The 23,207-nt window shown below is 38.8% G+C and overlaps 1 protein-coding gene across 2 annotated transcripts in view; it reads right to left on the minus strand.

The window, feature by feature from the left end:
• Positions 1-2,436: 2,436 nt before the first annotated feature.
• Positions 2,437-23,207, minus strand: part of Fhl5 (four and a half LIM domains 5) — a 37,554-nt gene continuing 16,783 nt past the window's right edge. For both annotated transcript variants that reach the window (XM_059254065.1, XM_059254064.1), the window contains exons 2-6: positions 15,626-15,796; positions 14,632-14,806; positions 12,801-12,970; positions 8,495-8,681; positions 2,437-2,674 (exon numbers count right to left, since the gene is read on the minus strand). In XM_059254065.1, the coding sequence (XP_059110048.1) occupies positions 2,511-2,674; positions 8,495-8,681; positions 12,801-12,970; positions 14,632-14,806; positions 15,626-15,784 (855 nt within the window). In that variant the 5' untranslated portion in view covers positions 15,785-15,796 and the 3' untranslated portion in view covers positions 2,437-2,510. The remainder of the gene's footprint in view (positions 2,675-8,494; positions 8,682-12,800; positions 12,971-14,631; positions 14,807-15,625; positions 15,797-23,207) is intronic.

Here is a 23,207-nt window from a genome sequence, read left to right on the forward strand (position 1 = left end):
CCAGGGAAGGGTCTTTGCAGTGAGACCTCCACATTTTTGAATCCAGATCTGCCCTCCCCCCACGTCAAAGTCCCAGAAGCATGACCTTAAATTCTGGACAGCACACATTAATTGTATATTTGGTGACTAAGCAATACAAAAATAGACAATAGTTTCTATGTATTTATAAACTGTACTTAAGAAAGGATAATAAAATGTTTATCTAGCAAGTGATTTCATGCATTTAATTGTTAAGATTAAATTCAAAGGGCTAAGAATACATCCCAGTGGTAGAGTCCTTGCACAGTGTGTGTAGGGTCCTGGGTTTGATCTCTAGCAGCATTAAAAAATAATGCAATCCTTACCCTATTCATCCCCACATACCATAACAAACACCTTATCTTTTTAATTGTTTAACCAGGAAATATCATGTGCTACATGTTTATCTGTAATTCATTAACAGAGATAATGGCATATCTTGTATATCTATATAAATTATAAAGAATTTAGATTTTTACAGTTGTAAATGAATTATTTTCTAGGTCACAGAATAACCAGCACATTTAATTTTACCTGTGCAATTTCATTTAGTGCAAGCAAGTACTAATTGGCCTGCACACCACAATGCTAATATGAGAAAATATCTTGGTCATTGTTAATTCAAAAGCAAACTTGCGATTTTCAAAATGTGTATGCAGCCTAACTTATTAATTTCTCAAAATTATTAATATCTCTGAACATCTCTTGCATTTTACACTACTTAAATTGTTTTGAGCCGGGCGGTGGTAGTGCACGCCTTTAATCCCAGCACTCTGGAGGCAGAGGCAGGCGGATCTCTGTGAGTTCGAGGGTAGCCTGGTCTCCAAAGCGAGTTCTAGGAAAGGTGCAACACTACACAGAGAAACCCTGTCTCGAAAAAATAACTAAAAAAAAAATTGTTTTGATAGCAATTGTAATTGAATCTCCTATGATGCATTTTTAACTACTGTCATCTGGTTCAACCTTTTATTCTATTTAGTTCACATTTCAAGCATCTGCACTAGTCTGAAAGTCAGCATATTACTACATCCAGGAGAGTAGGATTACATCCAGGAGAGTTCTCCTGACCTTTCTCTCTACAGATGAACCTCTGTAACCATGACCTCATGACCAAGACCAAGCACTGAGATCACAGACTGCTTTCCATTCGTCCTACACTAGGGAGGGCCACAATCAATTGATGCTGGATGCGAAGGTTGTTTGTACGGTGGCCCAGTTCCCACTAAAGCTTCCTCTGTGACAGAATACATGTTAATTTCTGGACTGGCTACTTAGGGTGTGGAACTCCTGGTCACATAGCAGACTGGAGCCCTGGGATTGGCTGGCTTCAGGACAGGGAGTGGTTCAGTAATAGAAAAACTGAGGAGGGCTTCTCTGAGTCCCATTTTTTTTGTGTGGTATTTTGTTTGTCTTATGATCATGAATTATCAAGAGTGAAGTATTATTTTTAAGTTATTACTTTCACTAGGTTTCTTTAAAGTGCACTTTTATGTTTGAGCATTAGTTATCTATATAATTTTCAAAGGCAAAATGTGTGAGGCTTAGAAATAATTATGCATTCTATTATGCCTTAGATATCTGGATGAAACTCATGTTCTAACACTAAACTGCTTCCATAACATTTATTACCATGGATGAAATTTAATGATTTATTTTCTTTAAAGGCTTGCCTTTGGGGACAATTATTCTGGTTAGATTCACTTAAAAGAATAGATGAAATCTGTAAGCATTTACAGAAACCATTGTGGGCTTTGGAAATACAATTAATCTAAAATGTATTTGAATCTGTAATCTAAATCTAATCGAAATTTATGCTTGGCTCTCCCCAGGCAGAGATGATGCCCTTTATACTTAAGTATAAGGGTACCATAGCTATCCAATTCCATTGACTAAGGAGACAGCTGATGATGGGAGCCCTGTGTATGAAGAATATCCACAGCTTTGTTTTCAACTCTTATTCAGTACTTGTGAACAAAGAATGCTTCTAAAATGATAAGGTTGTTAAGTGTGATGATTACTAATTGATTTTTTCATAAATCTTGCTCTTCCACTATTCATATTCTTTCTGTCATGTTATATATAACCAGCTAGCTTAAAATGCAAACATTTGTCTCTTGTACACTTCTCAGTTGGATCTTGTTTTCCTTCTGCAGTTTTGAAAAATGCCCTTCAGTACTAACATTCACAATTACTAAATACAGGCCATATACTCGATAATAAAAAAGTATTATCCCATGTTTCCAACAGCAGAGTGCAGTATTTTGCAAGGAGATAGAGCACTGAGGCTTAGTAATTCATTTCTATTAGACTGTGGTTTTGTGTGTTTCTTATTATAGAGTTCAGTTATAAAGTATACTCAACTTTTCCTGCTACGTACCCTCACCCCTAAACTGCTTTCTAAAATACAAATAAAGAATATTATTGCCACGGAGTTCCCAATTTAGTGAGAGCAAAGGCAAAGCGGATTTCAGGTGGGAAAAGGCTGTCTCTTTCTACATGTCAACGTCTGTCCCGGAACCACACTTGCGGCAGAAGATTTCCGTGTTCTGAGTCAAGAATCCTTCACCCACCAGGGAGACGGAGCACTTCCCACAGTTGAAGCATTCACTGTGCCACTGGCGGTCTTGAAAGCAGATGAACTTCGCACCTCTGAGACCTGGAAAGGAATCGGAGGAAAAGAGTAATCTATTCTCTTCCATGAACAGATTGAGAGGTCAGCAACAACTCTACAGCTACCGAATAGAGTCGTGAGCGAGACAATGTAGACACAAGTAACCCGGAAGGGTGTGGCCTGGTGGCCTCATGTCCAGCTGAGGATTTTAGCCGCATAAGATTCCTAGCTCAAGTCTGCTGTAATCTAAGGAAGTAAAGTGAAGCTAGATATGCATTGCTTTTTACATTGTTTTGGGGAGGAGGAGGCAGGTGAAAACTGTGCAAGGTAGTTAAGAAACTGCAGTGCAAAGGGGGGGCGGAAGCCCACGGTATCCAAACACGAAAGCAGTTTGCCCTGCTCTCCATGTGAGCAGGTTTTCTTAGCTGCAAACTGAGAACATAATGAAAGGAATGTGTACTTCTGAGCCTGGGGCTTGATGTTTTAGTGACTTCAGTTTTCCTCTCTTCCTCATTTTCTCATGCTTCACTTTACTTGGAGTAAATCCTATTTGGGGAGGTTGGAGGCACAATTCTCCAAAGACTCAAGTCGAGAATTTCTTCCAGATTACCACAGAGCTATTCTGCAGCAACAATTTTTAGTACCTGGCTGTACAGCAGCTTCAGCTCTGAGTTCTGATGTAAATGGAGGAACCTCTTCACTCTAGCTTTCTGGTCACCTTATTCAGAGATAAATACCAAGAAGGCCTTCAGCCCCCATAACTTTAGCTTTACTTGAGCTAAATTATTTTTTTAAAGCACTCACTAAAACGCTGACCCCTGTCTGTCTAATATAATTTTAAGATGCAGTTCAACAAAATTGTGTCGAGTAGTTGTAGGAAACAGAAAAGTTCCAGAAGTTGGGAAGGGACTGGAATGTGACAGGTTGGCTCTACTCATTTCATTTGACAAGCTGTCCCCAAGTAACGTTTATGTTATGGGTTATTGGTGAGTCGCTTGTCGCCCATGGAATGATGAAAGTATTTCCTGTACTGACTCACATGCACTGCCCAATTCTCCTGTGAGATAAAGAATCCCGAAGTGTGACTATGAATCTACTTCAGATAAGTTCTCTGAAAATGAGAAGTGACTTTTATTTAACATCTTTTTCATCTTAAAATACTTATATATGCATCTATGTGTTTGTGCACATGTGTGTACAGGTGTCTGAGTATGCCAGACAAGGGTGTCAGAACCACTGGAGCTGAATTTACAGGTGGGTATGAGTTATGCAATATGGATGCTGGGATCTGAACTCTGGTGCTCATGACTGAGCAGCAAGCAGTGCTCTTAACCACTGAGCCATCGCTCTGTCTTTATTCAGAGTTTAGCTCATAAACAAACTATGATCCTACTTCCTTTTCTTTATTAAACCTATAGTTTATGTATCTGTGATAGTGTCATCATTATCTTATAATGAGAGTAAACTAGTATTGTCTAGTTTTATATTAACTTGACACACGCTAGAGTCTTCAGGGAAGAAGGAGCCTCAGTTGATAAAATACCTCCATAAAAACCAGCTTGTAGGCAAGCCTATATGGCATTTTCTTAATTAGTGACTTGTGAATGAGGGTCTAGCCCATTATGGGTGGAGCCATGCCTGGTCAGGTGGTCCTGAGTTCTGTAAGAAAGCAGGCTGAGCAAGCCATGAGGAGTAAACCATTAAGCAGCACCCATCCATGGCCTCTGCATCAGCTCCTGCCTCTAGGTTCCTGCCCTGTTTGAGTTCCTGTTCTGACTTCCTTCAGTGATGAACAGTGATATGAAAGCATAAGTCTAATAAACCCTTTCTCCCTAACTTGCTTTTTGGTCATGGTGTTTTGTTACAGAAATAGAAACCTTAACTTAGACATATACCAATTAATTTTTTTAAGTTTTAATAAGATAACTGTAAGAATAAGGTTCTGTATGTACATAAATAATCTCTATCAATAAAACTAACTATTGAATGTGTAGGACTTTGACACTTATGAGTTATTCTCAGTTTTATTAGCAAGCCATATACAAGTGGCAAATGTAAAAGTAACTATAGAATTTTGCAAAGAAGAAAAACGGAGACATCTAACAGTAGGTTAGAAGGTCTGACCCAACCCTTGAGGTTTTGTAAATTGTTCCAAATTTGGTTGTGTTTACTTCTTTTAGGTCACTGGGGTCATTTGAAGTAACAAAGTCCTTTAGGAAACTGATCTGTTGCAGGATGTGGTAGTGCACATCTTTAATCTCAGGTCCTGGGAGGGTGCAGAAAGAGGCAAGTCTATGTGAGTTTGAGGCCAGCCTAGTCTACATATTGAGTTCCAGGCTAGCCAGGACTACATACTGAGACCTTGTCTCAAAAAGAAAAAAAACTTTAGCTCTTGAAACTCCATTTTCTCTAAATAAAAAGAAATGAAGTGAAGCACATGTATGGTCCTTTTCTACTTATTTTGTAGAGATGGCAAGTGTGGGCCTCCAGGGGGAGGCATTTACCCATAGTCACACAGTGGCTTAGCAACACAGGCAGGACCAAGGTCTGTTAACACCAAGTTCAGAGCACTTTCACTACATCAAGCTGCTTCATCTAGCTCAGGTAGTTCAAGAGGCAGTAAAATCTTAAAAGAGGAGAGATAATTGTAGTTACACATTCTAAATTTTATCCTTATACTCACAAATAAGTGCGGCTCCCATCTCCCATCAAAGACGTTTCTCTTTATAGCAAATGGAGGCCAATACAGAAAGCCACAACTGGACAAAATGTAGAGATCAACGGGAAGCGTGGAGCCCAACCTCAACAGTTACATGTACCACATAACTCCTGCACTTAAATCTCAGGGGACATCTTTGAAAAGGCTTGTGTCTCCTAGAAGTGGCTGCATTAACTAGACCTGCATAATGACACTATCAATAGATGCAGAGGGGGGAAATCTCACTGGTTCCAACGCCTAGACAAAGAACCACGGGTAACTAATGACTGCTGAGAAAGGGGGCACTCGCCTCTCCCAGGGATTCCCACCCTAACTGGTTATCTAGTACAAAGTAGTCATCTCTGAAAACATGCGCACAAACAACAAAAACAGACTCTGTAGGCTGTACTTATCATATGTTTGTGTGTGTGTGTGTGTGTGTGTGTGTGTGTGTGTGTGCAACAACAATCAAAGGAAAAGGGACTATCAAATTGAGAGTGAGAAGGAAAACAGGAGGAGTTTGGGAAGAGGAAATGGGAAGGGATGAAGGGAGGAAAGTGAAGAGAAGAAGTGATGTAATTATATTTTAAGTGAAAATAAAACTGAAAAAAGAAAATCATAGTTATGTCTGTAATTAGTTAAAATGAAGTCAATTCAATGAAATAGTATCAGTAAATTACGTACACCCACTTGTAGGTAGATTTAGTTAACATAGGATACTATACTAAAAGCATCCTAACAGAAATAGCTTTTCTTAAAATTAATATTGATTTTTAATTTTACATATTTGCAGTATGTAACGTGATGTCATGATACATGCAAACAGTATGGAATGTCTAAATCAGTCTAATTAACATGAATTACTTCAAACACATCTTTTAAAATTCAGTCTTTTATAGATTTTTCAATTATATAATGCATTATCATTCACTGTAGTCACCACAATGTACAGTAAGTTTCTTGCACTTGAACTTATCTGTGAGAATGCATAGCTCCCAAGATGGCTAAGGGTTTGCACGAATTCACAACTTCTGAGAACAAACACAGCATTTCCAGGATTCCCTGTTGTGTGTTAATCCAGAGAGCTCATTTAAAAGAAGCCTTACTTTAGGGCTTTACATATGTTTAAGAAATGTTAGAATGAGCTGGCTGTTTTTGCAGGCATTTCAGTCTTAAGACGATACTTAGAAAGTCCTTTAGATTGACTCTATTCACTTAAATACTGTCACATTTAGATTAACTTGGGGTCTGCTCTTCTGTCTTACGTTTTTGTGCAAAACTGTTGGTTTCTGTCTGTACTGAATGAAGCTTAGTACAATTGGCTGATGGAACGTTTACCAGAAACACCATTTAGGTGCTTGGGTCTGTAATGGATCAGAATTGAACTCCTCAAGTTCAGGGCTTGTGTAGGCTCTGTGAGATCCCCATTAGCTGTTAGAATTCTCAAAGAGCTGTAAAAATATTTTGAATTATATAACCTCTTAATTTCCTCATCAGAGGGTCTCTTTTTCTAGCCCAGTTCAAGTGAAATTAGAGCAGACTGTGATGGGAGGGAGCAGATTCTGGAGTCCTGGTGATTTTAAACATCAGGAAGTCCCATGTTCTAACTAAAAGTGAGGGAGCTGGTAGCTGCCTCCCTTGACAGGAGCTGCCAAATGAATAGAAAACAGGAAAGTAGAGTGGTTAGGAACACATGGTGAGAAGCCCAGTAGTCTAGGATTGTTAACATGAAACATTGTAAGTGCCAAGGAGGTGACATAGCTGAATGACAGAGAAACAGTGTGAGAAGTGAGAAGACCTGCCTCCTGTAATAGGGCTGCTTAGGAGAGTGAACTGGGAATGTGAACGCAGCCAGGCAAGCTCTCAATTTGCTTTTCGTTGCAACAATGGCTTCTATATTACTCCCCTCCCTAACCCTGTGAATTAAACATTGGCCAAGTAAAACCTGTCTGCTAGCCAAACACAATCCATGGACCAGTGAGAATCTGGTGGAAAACATGTATGGACAAACATGTGCTTTACTAGGAGACCATGTCCTCTCTTTGCAACTAGGTGGAAAGCCTTCAAGTTTAGCTTAGCAGAGGAAATACTTTCCTTCATTTGAAAATGCGTGTAGATTCAAAACACACACACACACACACACACACACACACACACACACACACACACATGTGCGCGTGTGAGCGCACGAGAGGAGAGAGACAGAGAGACAGAGAGACAGAGAGACAGAGAGACAGAGACAGAGACAGAGAGATATTTGAGGTCAGAGAAGGAAAAGGAATAATCTTTAATTTGGTGCTATCCAATATGAGCTAAAAAATGAAACATGACATAAGAATACTGAACACAGGAAGTGGAAATACTGTTCTATCACATTATTAATGACAATAAATTGTCTGGAAGAATAGCTTCTGGGTTTCTCAAGTCTCATGCTGGTTCTGCCTCTTTACCACAGGATCAACATTTTAGAGATGGTTCTGAGAAAAACACAATGCACTCCTCCAACCCTGTGAGAAGCTACTTAGCATGGATCGATTTGTCGTCTATGTTATTTTTCAAACGGTGTCTCCTGTACTTTATTGCTTTAGTACAATACTGTATTGTTTTCATTCATAATCAAGTTGTTGCAAGTGAGTACAGAGGAAGGAATAATACATTTGTTTAAAGCATCTTAAGAAGAAATTAAATTAATTCCTGTTCTATGTTACTCTAATTACAGCTTTGGCTAATTTATAGAATAGTTTAATTAAAAGCTTTTGTATTTTAAATGTTTGGCTTTTGTTGGAATTCAGTAGGATTCTAATTCAGTAATATCCCTCTGCCCTCTCAATTCCTGAGTCTCAAATTGAGCCTCCTCACTAGGGCCTTCTCTGACCTTCTGGCTTACCTGTTTTCCTTCCTTGGACTATAACTGTCCTTAGAAACCATACCATTAGGTTTAGTATTTACTTTTTACAGTGTACAAATCCCCAAACTATATCCTGTCATTCCCTTGAGGGGTCCACATAAAATTTAAATTTATAAGTGAGTATCTACTTGTGTTTATCTCAAAAGGAAATGTAGTAGAAAAAAATATGTTTTTATTTACATTTCCTAAGTCAACTAGGTAGCATTTTCCATAGTTTTAATTGCATCATGGTAGAACCATGGTAAGCTGAAGCACTTACCAGTGATGGGTTTGGTGCAGGCTGCACACTTTTTGGCATAAAGATGGTTGTAGCAATCCAAGCAGAATGGGAAATCATCCCTGGACATAAACGCCTCCTCACAAAGCTCTTTCCTGCAGCCGCTGCACAGAAAGCATTCTTTGTGCCATAACTGGTCTCGGAAGGTTATCCCACCAGAAGTTATCACCTGCCAAAGCATTAGCAGAAGGCAATGAGTGTGGATACCCTTGCAATTCAGACAATCTCATGATGCTTCTCCATGCCCACATTTGGTGCTCTGAGCTCTGTACCATCTTGCAGTAGGATGCTCGCTTCCTTGAAAAACCTCCGTAAGTTTTTTAGAAAACAATATGAGAAGCCAAATGTTAGAGGGATTATACAGAACCTCAAAAATGAAAATAAGTCCAATTTTCCTAAAGACTGTATCAGAAAAGAGGTAGAATGCCCTTGGACCCGGGAAGATCATAAAGGAAGCAGGTGCTTGACATACTTCATCTGTTTGTAAGTCTTCTATTTTTATCTCCAAAGATCTTTAGTTAGGCCTCACATAGCTCTACCCCACACATTTATATCAGTATCTGACCTTGAAGAATGCTGGAAAACGTGATAAAACAAAACAGAAGCCAGAGTGCTTTTTCTTGAAAGCTCCCAGCATGACTGAGAAATCTCAGTTGTGGAGATCCTGGGTGGAGCTGATGAGCGCCATCAATGTGAGCAATGACTTACTTGTTACCCCCACCCTCAGTCCTGGGTTAGGGAGGACCCTTTCTGGATATTCTCAACACCTCTACATGGCATAGACTTGGTCCTTCTGTAGACAAACAGTCCTTGAGTGGTGGATGACAGTGTTACTTGCTACATCCACCGAGAGACGGCACTAAACTTGCACATACTCTACCATCTGTGTGCTCAGCTGTGTTGAAAAGCCACGCTACTACTGTACTTTGAACAAGAAACTTGATTTCAGCTACTGCGTGAGTTTTCAACTTCAGGTCTTAAATGGTGTACAGAGTTCAGATTACTGCTATGAACATAAGAGCTGGGCACAAAGTCATGAATTTGTAATGCATGTTGAGCCTCAGATACTTATTAGTCCTTTATAATGCTTGCATAGTGGTGGGGGATTGAACCTAGGACCCTGTGCATTCCAGGAAGATGTTTAACCGCTTGGATAGCCCATAATACATTCTTTTTAAAACCAATTTAATTCTCATGTTCTTTAAAAGATGGAAACATACTTTTTGAGAATCAGGTTGATAGATACTGGTTAAGTCTTCCTGTGTAGCTACTTTATGGTCATCTGTTCTTTCAAATCCATAGATGCTGACCTCATAGAGCTGCTGAGGAAGCTGAACATATTCATGTCTATCTTTTTCAAAGACCAAGGAAATGTGATGTTGAAGATGGCTGCTGCAGGTCTGTATCAATCTTTCTAGATGTTAAAAATGCAAGCCTACTTTAGGCTGTCTTTGTTTGCTGACACACACAGACATATTGTTTGTCTATCATACATGTCTTTGAAAAATATTCTAAACACACTTTAACTGTATGTCAAGTTTCTCAGAAACTAAAGGTATTTGTTAGGGGTCTTTTTTTTTCTATAAGAAAAAAACATACTATACTGTTCTGAATAAGTAAATGAGGAGTGCAGTGGTATGTGAGAAGTAAAGCAATTTAAAATGCCTCCCACTGACTTCAAATACCTGACAGCAGGCATCGGCGAAATCATGCTTCCTTTGATTTGTTTAGTCAAATGATTTGTAGGCAGTGCTTAAAAGATCTGAAACTTGAAAAATGGATTCCTAGCAAAATAATATGTCCTAGAGCTCTGGAATATTTGAAAAAAAAAGTTTGCCCATGATTATATTCCTTTTGAAGAAGTAGAGAGCAAAAATGAAGTCTACTATCTAGGTCTGGGTTGATCGTTGACTTAGAATAAGTTTCTTCTCTGTCAAAGTGAAGACATTAACAGTATGTGTGTGTGCACATGTATGTGTATGTCTGTGCATGCATGTGTGTGCATGTGTCTGTGTTTATATACATGTGTATGAGTGTGTCTTTGTGTGTCTCTGTGTGTGCATATGTCTGTCTGTCTGTGTGCATGTGTGTGAATGTGCATGTATGTGCATGTGTATTTGTGTAGAGGCTAGAGGCTGACATTAAATGTCCTTGTCTATGACTCTCCATCTTAGTTTCTGAGAACGGGTCTTTCACTGAATGTGGAGTTCTCCATTTCATCTGGACTGGTGCTGGTTGCAGATTCATGCTGCCTGGCCCAGCCTTTATGTTCGTGCTGGGGATCTGAACTCTTCTTCCTATGCTTACACAGTATATCCTCCACAGTATCATCTTCCCAACTCACAGTAAGGATTTTGAACCAAGTAGAGAGCAGTTGAAGAACTTAAGGACAAATTTAATTCCATTTTCACTCTGAAGAATTTGAATTCGAAGCACTTACAGTTTGAGCCACCAGTTGCTTAGTAGAAAATTCTAGTGTATCAAAATGAAATTGGTGAGGAAAAACTTAAAGGCCTGGTTGTCAAGAAGTTTGACTTTATTTAAGCCAAGTTTTGTTTCTGGTTTGAATCAAACAGAATCTCTTTCTTTAGCTTTGATCACAATTATCTATATCCAGCTTTTCTTAAAGAGTACGTGGTTTAATGATTAAATGGAAAATAATCTGAGTCATCATCTCTACAATCCAATCAGAGCACTTCATAAGCTTCTAATGACTTCAGATCCTGCCCTCCATATATATATATATATATATATATATATATATATATATATATATATGTGGCCATATATATATATATATATAGCCACAGTCTCCCATAGCCTGGAAAATCCAGCACTTTGTCTCAGGCATCTTAAGTCTTTATAACAACATTGAAAGGAAGACTCCATTGTGACCAGTAAATTACATGACATATCCCACAAGTTTCATTAATGGCTTAGCCTAAGCTGAGACCTAAGATTGAAGCCTCTCAGAACAAGATAAGCCTACTCATTTTGTTTCCAGCATGTGCTATAAATGCCATTGACTCTGGAAGCCATGAGGCTTCTTAGGTCATGTGGTCATGGCACAGGGTTTGATTGTTGCTCATATCATCATTTTCGAAGCCAGTATTTCTGGAAAAATAATAGAGACTTTCAGGTAGTAGATGATTTCCCATCTTGAGACTATCCACTGTAGCTATCAGCTACCATTATGGTGCAATATAGCAATTATAACTCTGAAAGGTGTATTTGTTGCTTTATTGTATAGGCAACACTGGTATTACCAATAGAAGCAGAAAATTACTGTACCATGTGTGCATACATACATGCTTGCGTGTGCACCTGGAGAAAGTGTGATGAGCTTTCCAGCAGTCCAAATGCAAATACACAGTGTTTTGGGGAGCTGTCATGACAGTTAATGGATCACACTATTCAGGAGCCAACACCAATCCATTGTCATGATTCAGCGTTCTCCTACAATTCACAGTGCCATTTTAAACTCATGATCCTTCCTGTGTCAAGGATTTCTTTGAGAACATCAGTATATATTTTATGAATACAGACAGCCTTCATCAAGATGATGGGCATGAGTTGCTTTTCACATAAAAGCAGAGAGGGTGAAATGTCAGGCCATGTCTGTTTCTAAAAAATGACTTTCCCTTCAGGAAAGTATGCTTTGAATTGGAATGAGTCAGAGGGTGCTTGCATTTGTGCTGGAGCAGGAAATGAAGGAAATCACAGCTCTTGGCTTTGTGTGTCTTCATGCCAACTGGATTTCTCTCCCAATCTGTCACTTACTTAAGCCTACCAATCTCCTTAATAACACAAAGCCTCAAGACAAGAAGAGATTTTAGTTACTAGAAAATAATAGGCAGCTTTCCTAGTATCTTGCCCCCACCCCGTCTGCTCTCAGAGGCAAATCCCTATTTCCCTGAAATAGTTAATAGTAAATGAATCAAAATTGTCTTCTAGGAAGCAAAGAGCAATGTGCCTGTCCAGAGCAAAGTTTCTGTAAGGCAGTGAATGCAACTGGGAGGTCAAATCACCTGTGCTATTGAATATTAAATCCATGATCTAAGGTGGAATTTTATGGCTACTAAAACAGGAAGACATCTTCACTATGAGAATTTTAGTTTGTGATGTGTTGAAATTTAAAGATTACATCATGCATTAGATATAGCATGATGGGTTCACTTCATTCCAAATATATAAGGTAGCCAAACAAACAAAACAAAAAAATAAATAAAACAAAAAACAACCCAGTGTTCTGGAAGGTTCCCTAGCTTTACCCTCTTTAGATAGTTACCTTCTTACAGAAGTTGCAGTATTGAGCAAACTCCTTCTCGAAACACGGCACACAATAATTGCCACTCTCTTTTGAGATCAGGGGCTTGGTTCCTATTGGCTGTCGGCAGTGCTCACACACAAAGCAGGTTTCATGCCAGTAGTTGCCCTTAAATTCCATTTTCCGAGAACCTGGATCCCAAAATAAGACTGTTAGAGCAAGCCAGGCATACTTGTGTTTTCTTTAAGAAAACATACCTCAATTATTTAAAATAGTTTAAGTATGACCGTAATAAACTGTATTACTGTATAAATAAACAGGGAAAAACTTTAAGAAAAACATTTTGTCATTCCTGAGCTATTTAGAGAAAAGGAAAATTGCTACAGTTCTGCTATGATAAGAGTGAATCACACACAGAAAACTCCTGCAATTTCAGCAAAAGCTACGGGGAAGTCCTGCATGTAGAGATTGGGAATGGTTCATGGTTCAGACAGATTGAGTCATAGCGGTCATTAGAGGAATAATTATAAATGCCCAGGGCACTACTCCTGTGATACATATTGTGGGAATGGCTTCTGGATTTATTCGACTTCATAATAATAATAATGACAGTAGTTATAATGACCAGAGTGCTGTGAGGAGGGGTTGATTGATTCATGTTCTTATGCTGCTGTCCACAGGGATAGGAAAGGACCGAAAAACAGGGAACATGGAAAAGAGAGTTGTTATGAGCCAGAGGAACAGGAAATCTGCCGTTAGATTGTGTCTTTTAGTGTGAGAAGGTAGCTATACCCATGATATCTCAACAGTATGGCTACCTAAACCAGACCTGGACAACTCCAACAATGTGGGAAATTTCACGGGGTCCTATCCCTAGGTGAAGAGCTGCAGCTAACAGCTGCTGAAAGGGAATATTAGTATTTCCTAGGGATGAGCTCCAGATTAGTTATCTAATACTAAATATCTAGAACACACACACTTGCAGGAAACACTGAAAGGACTCAACAGCTCGAATTTATATGCTTATTTGCTTTTATGTCTGTAACAACAAAGGTTAATGAAGAAGACACTGCAAATTTGAGAGAGGGAGAAACTTAGGAGGGGTAGGAAGGAGGAAATGATGTAAGTATATTTTAGTTAAATTATTTTTTTCTTTTTCTTTCTTTTTTTTTCAGAGCTGAGGACCAAACTCAGGGCCTTGTGCTTGCTAGGCAAATGCTCTACCACTGAGCTAAGTCCCCAACCCCTTAAATTATTATTTTTTTTAAAGTGAAGTATTTACATGGACTCTTTTCTTCCCTAAGGGAAAACAATGTCCCTTAAACCAGTTTGTACAGAGCTATGAAATGATGCCTTTGGTCCAGTGATAAGGCAAAACTGGTAAAGGGGCTTGCTGCTATGTCTAATGACTTAGTTTGATCCCTGGATCCCACTTGGTGGGAGGAGAGAAGTGACACTCCCCACAATGGAAGAAAATAGACACAATGAAAGAATGAATGAATTGATTAAAAAATGAGGACCATCTTCAATGTCTGATGAAGAATTATCCCTTTCAATGCCATTGGTTAGGCCTAAGACAGGGCATTCCAGTTGTGCTTCTGGTGCAAGTTATCCTTTAGTTCTATCTCTGGCTCAACATGTTTCTATGAATTAGGTTTTATGAAAATAAAATATAGAGAACTGTAATAAAATTACAAAATTATGGAGCACTGCAATTTACTTTGATCAAGAAGAATAGATGATTGGGAACCAGAGAAAGAAAACAAAAGCATTGCCTTTCTCAAACCAGTGGTGCTTCCGAAGAGTGAAGGGTTTTCCTTGGGCAGAGCCAACAGCTCCGTCTGGGTCTCACCTGGCATGATGGTTCTCTTGCAGTGGAAGCACTTGGAGGAACACTCGTTAGAATAGCAGTCTGTGCACAGCAGGCGCTCATCCTTGGCAACAAAAGGCTTTTCCACCAAAGACTCATGACATTTGGTGCACTTGAAGCATTCTTCATGCCAATGACGGTTTTTGTAACAAAGATCCTTTGAGACAATAAATAAAGTTAATTAAATGTGCTTGACGTGAAACAAGACGTTTTCTAAGACAAGACGGGACACTCTTAGGACCCTAGTACCAGTAGGTTGTACCACTAGCTTGAGCGAAAGTTGTTGATACAGTTTTCTGCAGAAAGACTCTCTGGGGTAATAATTAAGAGCAAAAGCCTGGGGCTTGTTGGATTGGCCACTAAAGGCCACTGAAAAAGAAACCTCACCGGAATTTGTCAAGTTTCTTTATCTTCCTTTTATAACCTACAAGAAAGGTTTTACACGGAATAATTTTAATTTTTAGGTTAGAGTATTTTATTATTCCTTTTGACTTCAAGCAAACAAATAACAACAGTTAGCTAAAGCAAAGGCAAGAAAGAAAGGAAATAGCAAGTCCAGAGCAGGAGGAAGTGTGACGTGCAAAGGAGCCATCATGGGGGCTAAGGGAGAAAGGCAGATTGTTAAGTTGGAAAACACAAGCCTTGAATTCTTTATGCCTCCAACTTCTTTTATGCATTTTTATACGTATTAGCTATTCTAGACATAACTCAATATTTAGTTGTAAAACTCTGGGGAAATAATTTAACTCCTTTAATTTTTTTACTCATCCTAAAAACTACCACACATACATATACTAAAAGAAAAAAGTTGTCTTAAGGATAACGTGAGATTAAAACACGCAATTCACAGAACTACACATCACGACTTGATACGTTAACATGTTAGAAAGTAAAAAGTCAACGTGGGGAGGAAAGGGGCATTCTGAAGCAGTCACCCACTGTCCACAAGCAGTAACTGAACTAAAGCGATGCCTACCTTAGAGTCTGATTCAATTGGTTCTTTGCACTGCTCACAATAGTTAGAAAAGATCTGATCATAGCAGGAGACGCAGTATAGATGATCATCCTTGAGCACATACTTCTTCCCAAGAAGGGATACCGTGCAGTATTGACAATCAAATTGAGTACTTGTCATCTCTATTTGATCCTGTGGATAAGAAAGTGATTCTTGTGTATAAAAACAAAGCTTCATTACAAATAGCTAATCCTTTGTAAAATGTGAGTCAAGCAGTTGAATTTATTTATTACTTGGCAAAATATCACAAATTTAGGAAGTTGCTCATAGTTGTGGTGATTTAGGAAAGGCTACGCTTCCATCTTGGCATTTCTTTTGTATTCTTTTCCTCTCAAAAGTAAAAGCAGCCAAATGGTGAAACAAAAATATCTTATTCACCACATGTCAAAATGGATATCAATGAGAATGCAATACATGTAGCATGTGCCATACCAAACATCATAATATGACCTGAGAGAGGGTGTTTAAAACTGTCATTACGTAACTATCTCAAGAGAGTTCTGGAAGTGGAATTTGATAAAAATAACAATTCTTTTTACTCAAACTTGAACAATTAGTACATTGCTATTTTTATTGCATTTTTTATTCTTAAACTCTGTTTTGGATTCCTAATAAGGGTCCCGTATATTGATACCAAGGCCTTCCTATACATACACTTCTCTATCGGGACACCCTCAGCTGATGCTCTAAGGACAACTCCAAACACTGCTTCCTGCTACCTTTAGGCCACCTGGAACTCTGCATTTAAATGTCCAGGCCAAGCTGAAAACACAAAACTCTGCAAGTATGATTCAGTCCACATGCTAGGTTTTCATGACTTTGGTTGAGCAGTGTCCCAGGTATGGGGATTCAGAGAAAACCACAGGATTCTTTAAGTTTCGTGGTGAAACCAGCATGTATATGGCATGAATCAGCACAAGAGCCTCCAGCACAATGAAAACTGACAGAAATATAAAGATGTTGGATTATTTTTTCAACCTAGAAAAACTGTGAGCACGACAATTTCATCATAGCCCAAAACAATAGCACTAATTTTCGTTGGGAAAAATTGAATTTGCCATCTCTGGATTTGTTAGAATGTATTCTTATTCTCTAATCTAGATTTCTTTCACTTAAAAAAAAATAGTACATCAAGTAATTAATATTGTGCCTGAAAATATTTTAATACTGATTTATATCTACACCATGTTCAATGCTGTTATCAAATATGTTTTATTTTCTCTTGTTTTAGTAATGAAGTCTGCAGCAGAGTTTCTTGGCAAATCCACACTATCATTAATTCTGTGTGTATTGGCTTTGCTCATCACTCTTCACACTAAGCAGGGAAAGAATGACCATCTGGAACACAGGGGTCTTTCCCAGGAAAGATACAAACCCAGACTAGAAAGATCCCAATGGGATATGGCCAAAATTATCTGCAAGGAACATTGAATTCCCTATTTGATTAATTTCACAGAAATGTCCATTCCTGGTGAATTCAAACATAAACAGCAGGAAGATAGATCTGATTCCCTTGAAATGCTAAAAATATTTTAAATTACATTTGCAGTGACCGAGTGTTTAATCTCCACAGTAAATAGGATACTTCTAAATTCTTTCACTTAGTATGGAAATGTCATTTTCATTTTTATCATGAATATGTACTTAGTTTAAAATGTGTACAGTGCCACCATAAAGAGTGGGTTCCCTCCTGGATTGGGAATGCTCAGGTGACTTCCATTTTATGAGACTTTAGTATGTTAGAAAAATGAAGACAAAGGATTTCAAAAATGTGCTACTCCAATAATTTATTTAAAACAATAATCCATGCACAAAATTATAATCTCTGTATTTCATTTGTTGGCCAGGTCAGAAATCTAAATATAATGACAGGAATACATGATCCTCCCTCCCTGACTACACAACATAGAAACATCTTAAACCAGCTGGACCATTTTTCCTTACTTTTTAAAAAGATAAGGGCAGCTCTTATTTCACTCTCTTCTGTAAAAACATCATCAGAGAGTTGAGTAGGATAAAAACAGAACTGGTCCACTATCTTAAAATCTTATGATTTTTGCTTCTATGAGAGTATACTGAATATGAACTCAGTGGTAGCTGACTTCCTCACCTTTACCAAGTCTCAAACTTACCCAGGGAATTGTGAATATAATCTGAAGTAATGAACCAACTGCATGTGTACTTTCTTCTTGGCAAAAACACCTTACAAAATTCAGTCCTCATTTCAGGATGTCTATCACTTAACCATGAATGTAGAAATGTGCTCAAATATTTTATTTAAAATGGTACAGAAATAATTACATGTATTAGTATCATACACAATTTTTAGGGTACCAATAGAGAGACTAGTGGTGCAGGACTTTCCTAGGAAGGTTTTAAGGGAGTTAAGTTGCTGGAAATCTGCAAATCAAGGGAGGAAGAGAATGAGAGAAGGAGGGAGGGAGGGAGGACTGAAAGGAAAAGAAAGAAAGAAGAAAGAAAGAAAGAAAGAAAGAAAGAAAGAAAGAAAGAAAGAAAGAAAGAAAGAAAGAAATTATTCCTAGTTTATAAGGAAGGAGAAAAGACGTGTAAGAGGTTGCTACAGGATCTAAAATAGAATGTTGAATTTTGAGAAAGGATTCTTACTGGGTTAGATAAGGTATTCAGGAAGACCTTGAAATTTTAGTTTTTGGACCTCTGACTAAGTGGGGTGAGGTGGAGAGGTTAGAGAAGATGATCTTTTCAGCTATATGAAATTTTACCACTTCTTTTTTTCCGAGCACCATTTGTATCTCCTTGCCTTCTTTGTCTATGGAATCAATATGTTTTTAACTAATGGGAGAATTGTGTCCAGAAACAAGCTGAACAGCCAGTTTGTAATCATTGTCCAAGGGGTAAAGCTGCAGGGTGGAGGAGAGGGAGTACCCTTTCCTAGTACTATTTGTCAAAGACAGCAGGAGGGTTTGTTTTTGGAGATTTTAAATGCTAGAGCAAACTGAAGTTTTGATTAGGAGGCTTAAGAACTATTAGTGTTACTGTCGTGTCCCCACAAGCTACATTCAACACATGTAGGTGTGCACTGCCAGCCATTCATGTGTGGGACATAATTGAGACATCGGTGTCAAGCTTCCAAACTCATCCCACAGTTGATATAAAACCTTAAGCCCATAATTTTTATCACTACCCACTACAGATGTAGAAGACGGCTTTAGAAGTGAAACGATGTATCATACAGCACAGAAAGATAAATAAGGTTTTCTTTTCTGTATTGTTCTTTTAGATTTTAAATTTGTGTATAAAAAGATGTGAGTTCCCTGGCTGGCAAGGCTGTTTACTAGCTGCTATTTTTCAAATGAAGAATGTTTTTCTGTCAAGTTACATTTTATGGTGAGGTGCTGATGAGAAGGCTAAAGCTGTGAACAGCATCTACTTATATTTTATTCTGCTGAGCAGAATCAAGAGATTTACCATGGCTATACTTGACAGAGCATACCAAGGAGGAGGGCAGGGAGGACTAGCTGCCATCCTTGAGGTCCTTAATAGGCTCACTAGGCATTTACACAGCTGTCATTTATCCATGGATTCAATAAATATGTAAAGTATGTTTTATTTGCAAAGTAAACAGAAATTGTAAAGGCTATATAAAAACACATGAAATTCACATAGCATTGGCAGAGAGCATAGACATAACCACTAAGAAGTTAGGAAAGTTTGTAAACATCTGAATAAAATTTGAAAGCAGCAAAGAGAAACGAAACATCACAGAAGTTAGAGTAGTGCTCTATGCGTGACAAATTTTTAAATGTCCCAAGTGCATCCTTAACCCAAATTGGAATTCTAGGGGTAGAGACAGAAGATAAGTATTTTTCATTTCTCACATGATTTCCTGTCCAGTGTTTTCTGAAAATTACCTCTTCAAGGAAGGAGACAGAACAATTATTTTCAGCAATTAAACATTCAGGAACTACTTGGTGAAGCTGCATCTGCATGCCTGTAATGGACGTATTATAGTTTGCCAACCTTGGCTCTATTCTCTTTCTAGGTGAAAACATTTGTCAGACAAAATTATTTCCTGAATCTTCTTCCAGTGAGTGAATGTCCAGGAGACTCTCTGAACTCTTCTAACTACAAAGCTGGAGGGTAGATGTACAATGAAAGAAATGTTCCTACGTCCTTATTGCATAACAGTTTCCTTTGAGTTGATAGTTTCCGTTCTACAAGGAAGCCCCTTAAAACCCCTGAAGTAGATAACTGTGACACCTCATAGTGTCTCTGAAACTGACCAGATTCACTAGACCCCTCCTTCCCCAAATTGTGAAGACTCTCAGATAACCTAAGCTGCATAGAAGAGGCCCGGAAGAGCCCAGCTGCTTGGAGGAGACACTGACCTGTAGCTGGCTGCAAGCTGTGCAGTGCACTTCTGGGTCCCTGCCTTCCTGAGGTGTGGCTCATACAGAGGTGGGCTTTGGGGATGCAGCTGTCTTGGAGTCGTTTCTGCTGCTGTATGTATCCTCTCAACCAGACTCTTGTAAGAAACCCCAGTAAACTAATCGGTTCTTCAAGTTTGGCTTGGGTAATGCTCTTGTTTTTGTGTCTCCCCTACCTGGAGTGAGCCTAGCAACAGTATCACATGAAATGCTGTGATGCTGGCAAGTGGGCTGGGGGCTATGCATGATTACTACCCATTCGGGGTGCCTACAGTCACTTTCCCAGGTGCTATAACTAGCTTCTGGCTGTGAGTGGCAGTAGTAGTGGTGGAGTTAGAGGCAGTAGTTGGTGGGAGATGGAGGCTGACTCATGAGTCATAGGGCAGAATGGACATGAACAGCACCACCCTTGGTGTAATAGAAACATTAGCAATGGTTTGTAATACTCCAGTTTCCTGAAAGAAGGATACTATTTAAACAAATGTGTATAGATTCTTTTCATCTTCACTATAACCCCATCCCCCAAAGCCTATTATAAATTTTCTCTTTGGCAGGTGAAGAGACTATTTTCTGAAGCCAAAACCAATGGATGATGAAATGAAGGAGCTAGAAGCTCAAATCTGCACCTTTCAGAAACTGGAGTCCTATATCTGCATAAACCTCTCTGTCTTTGTGGTTATGAGGAAGGGCATTGCTAGGGGCTAACACAATTGGGAAGCACACTTGTACATATGAGGCACTCATAAACAAGAGCAAGAAATGAATGCCAAGTGGCATAAATCACGATTTGTCCAACCGTATCTTGTTATAGGCAGGGATATGTTCTGAGAAATGTGTCATTAATCAATTCCATTATTGTAGTAATGGCTAGTTTGTTTACACAAGTTTAGATGGTATAGTTTAATCACACCCACGGGCTATGTGCTGTGTCCTGCCAAGTGTGCAGGCTGATAAAATGGAGAACAGAACTGAGAGTGTGAGACAGGCTTTCTGAGATTGGGAGAAGTAATACAATAGCACATTCATGTACCTACTCCTGGGATTCTGAGAAACATGGGAGATGAGTGGGAGTGAAACTGGCAGTTAGGAAAGGATGGAAGCATTTGAAGTGCTCAGACTGGAGGTGATGCCCATCTTTCTCAGAACAGGACAATGTGAGCTGTGGGAGGGTGAATCAGGATGCAGTAGGACCTAACTGAATGTGTTTAGGAGTCAGAAAGAATCATCCTGAGGTTTCACATCTGGGTTCCTTGCAGAATTAGTGTGTTAAAGAAGATGGGGCATGGAAGAAAACTAATGAGAGGCAAGATTAACTCAAATTTATGTGTACTCATTTTGAGGAACGGGACTTGAGAGGCATCCGGCTGTCTGTCCACAAACTTGGAGTGGAATGTTGCGTTAAAGCACGTTTGACCGCTGTCACAGCTGAGCCATTTAGAGGTGGATAAATTGCAGGGGGAGCTGATGTATTGGATGAGGCTGCCAGAGAAAGCTGAAGCACAGCAAAGGAGAAAAGGTAAAAGGCTGTGGAGAAACACAAGCTGTAGAGTGTGAAGGGAACGAAACAGTCAGCAAAAGGCCACTGTGTTGTGGCGGACAAAGAAAATAAGAGCATTAAAAGGGAACATGTTAGTGCAGGTTAAGGATAATTTTAATACTAGTTGATGCCAGATTTCAGAGCTAAAATTTAATTGCACAGGTGATTATTGCTGAAACTTTTTAAGAATAGAAAACAAAATATAATGCATTGCAGAGCTGGCAAAAAAGAAAAATTTAGTCCAAAAAAGGGGGGGGGGAGAAATCAGCAAGCTAGGAAAATGGACAATCTCAGGAGGAGCCTCTTCCTCACAGAAGCCTTCCCAGCTATGGTGACCATGACAACCAGTGAGGACTGACTTCTGAGATCTTCCTTTGGGTTTTGGTTTAAAAGACTACGATCAACAATGAAATTTGGTTGGTAGTGCCCAGGACCTGGTTTGAACACACACACACACACACACACACACACACACACACACACACACACCAAAAAAAATTATGAGAATTTCTCTGTCATTCCAGGCCTGAAAAATTCCAAAGAGAGAATAAAATGAAGGGCAAAGAGAAAATGGGAAAGGAAGTCATTGACTATTACACAGTCACGAATAAACAAATATTGGGTCCACAAGACAAATTAATAGTCATTGGGATTAAAAGTTTGATTTAAAACCACTCTAATCAAAATCACATTCTTTTTATAAGAAAAGCACTGTGTATTGTTACTTGAGGTTCTTAGCTCCATATCTTCAGGTGTAATATATAAACTGAAGGAATAACAGAAACAAGGAAAATAAAAAGGGACCCTTCTAGTTGGGGAAAGCTCTGTGAGAGAATAGAAACTAGCAAAGAATGCCTACAACAGTTACTTCTATTCAGCTTTGCCAGGAAGTCATACACCGCATCAAAGTAAGAAAAGAAGAAAAAAGACAACAAACTCAAAACCCCACAATAATAACAAAAACAAGAATGGAGAGAAACAAATGTATCCTTTATTGGTAACCTGACTGAGGACTCAAGTATTCCGATATGTCTTCAGGTTATCCGAATGGATAAAACCTGTAGATGAAAATCTATCCTGTTATCATTCAGTGGCAATAATCAATAAAATTATCAAAAGTGATTTTGAAACATCATAACTGCTCAGTTACTGTGTCATGTGGCCATTATCTAGAAAGTTATAAAAGCTTTGAGGGAATGTTAAGAAAATCCAAATAAGTGGAAGGATATGAGATGTTCATGGAGTTAAAATTCAGTATTCTGAACCTGTCTTTTTTTCTCCTCTACTTGCTCTGCAAATCAAGATAAAACGGTGTTGGGCTATTTTTGGTAGCATTTATGATCTTGTTCTATAACCCACAGAGGAATACAAAGCCCGAGAACAATCAAATCACATTCAATCAAGAACAAGATGGGAATGCTTCCAGTCAGATGTAAGGCTAGTGAAGAACTGCTGGAACACACTGTGGGATACAAACACAGCTTTAGCCACACAGATCCCTGGGACAAAGGGGGCTCAGAAATGAACCCACACGTGCAGAAGTGTGACCAAAGAGACAGTGTTGCATGCGACAAGTTGGAAAGGTCTATTGACCAAGATG

This window comes from Peromyscus eremicus, chromosome 2 (assembly GCF_949786415.1).
Source record: "Peromyscus eremicus chromosome 2, PerEre_H2_v1, whole genome shotgun sequence".
NCBI lineage: Eukaryota > Metazoa > Chordata > Mammalia > Rodentia > Cricetidae > Peromyscus > Peromyscus eremicus.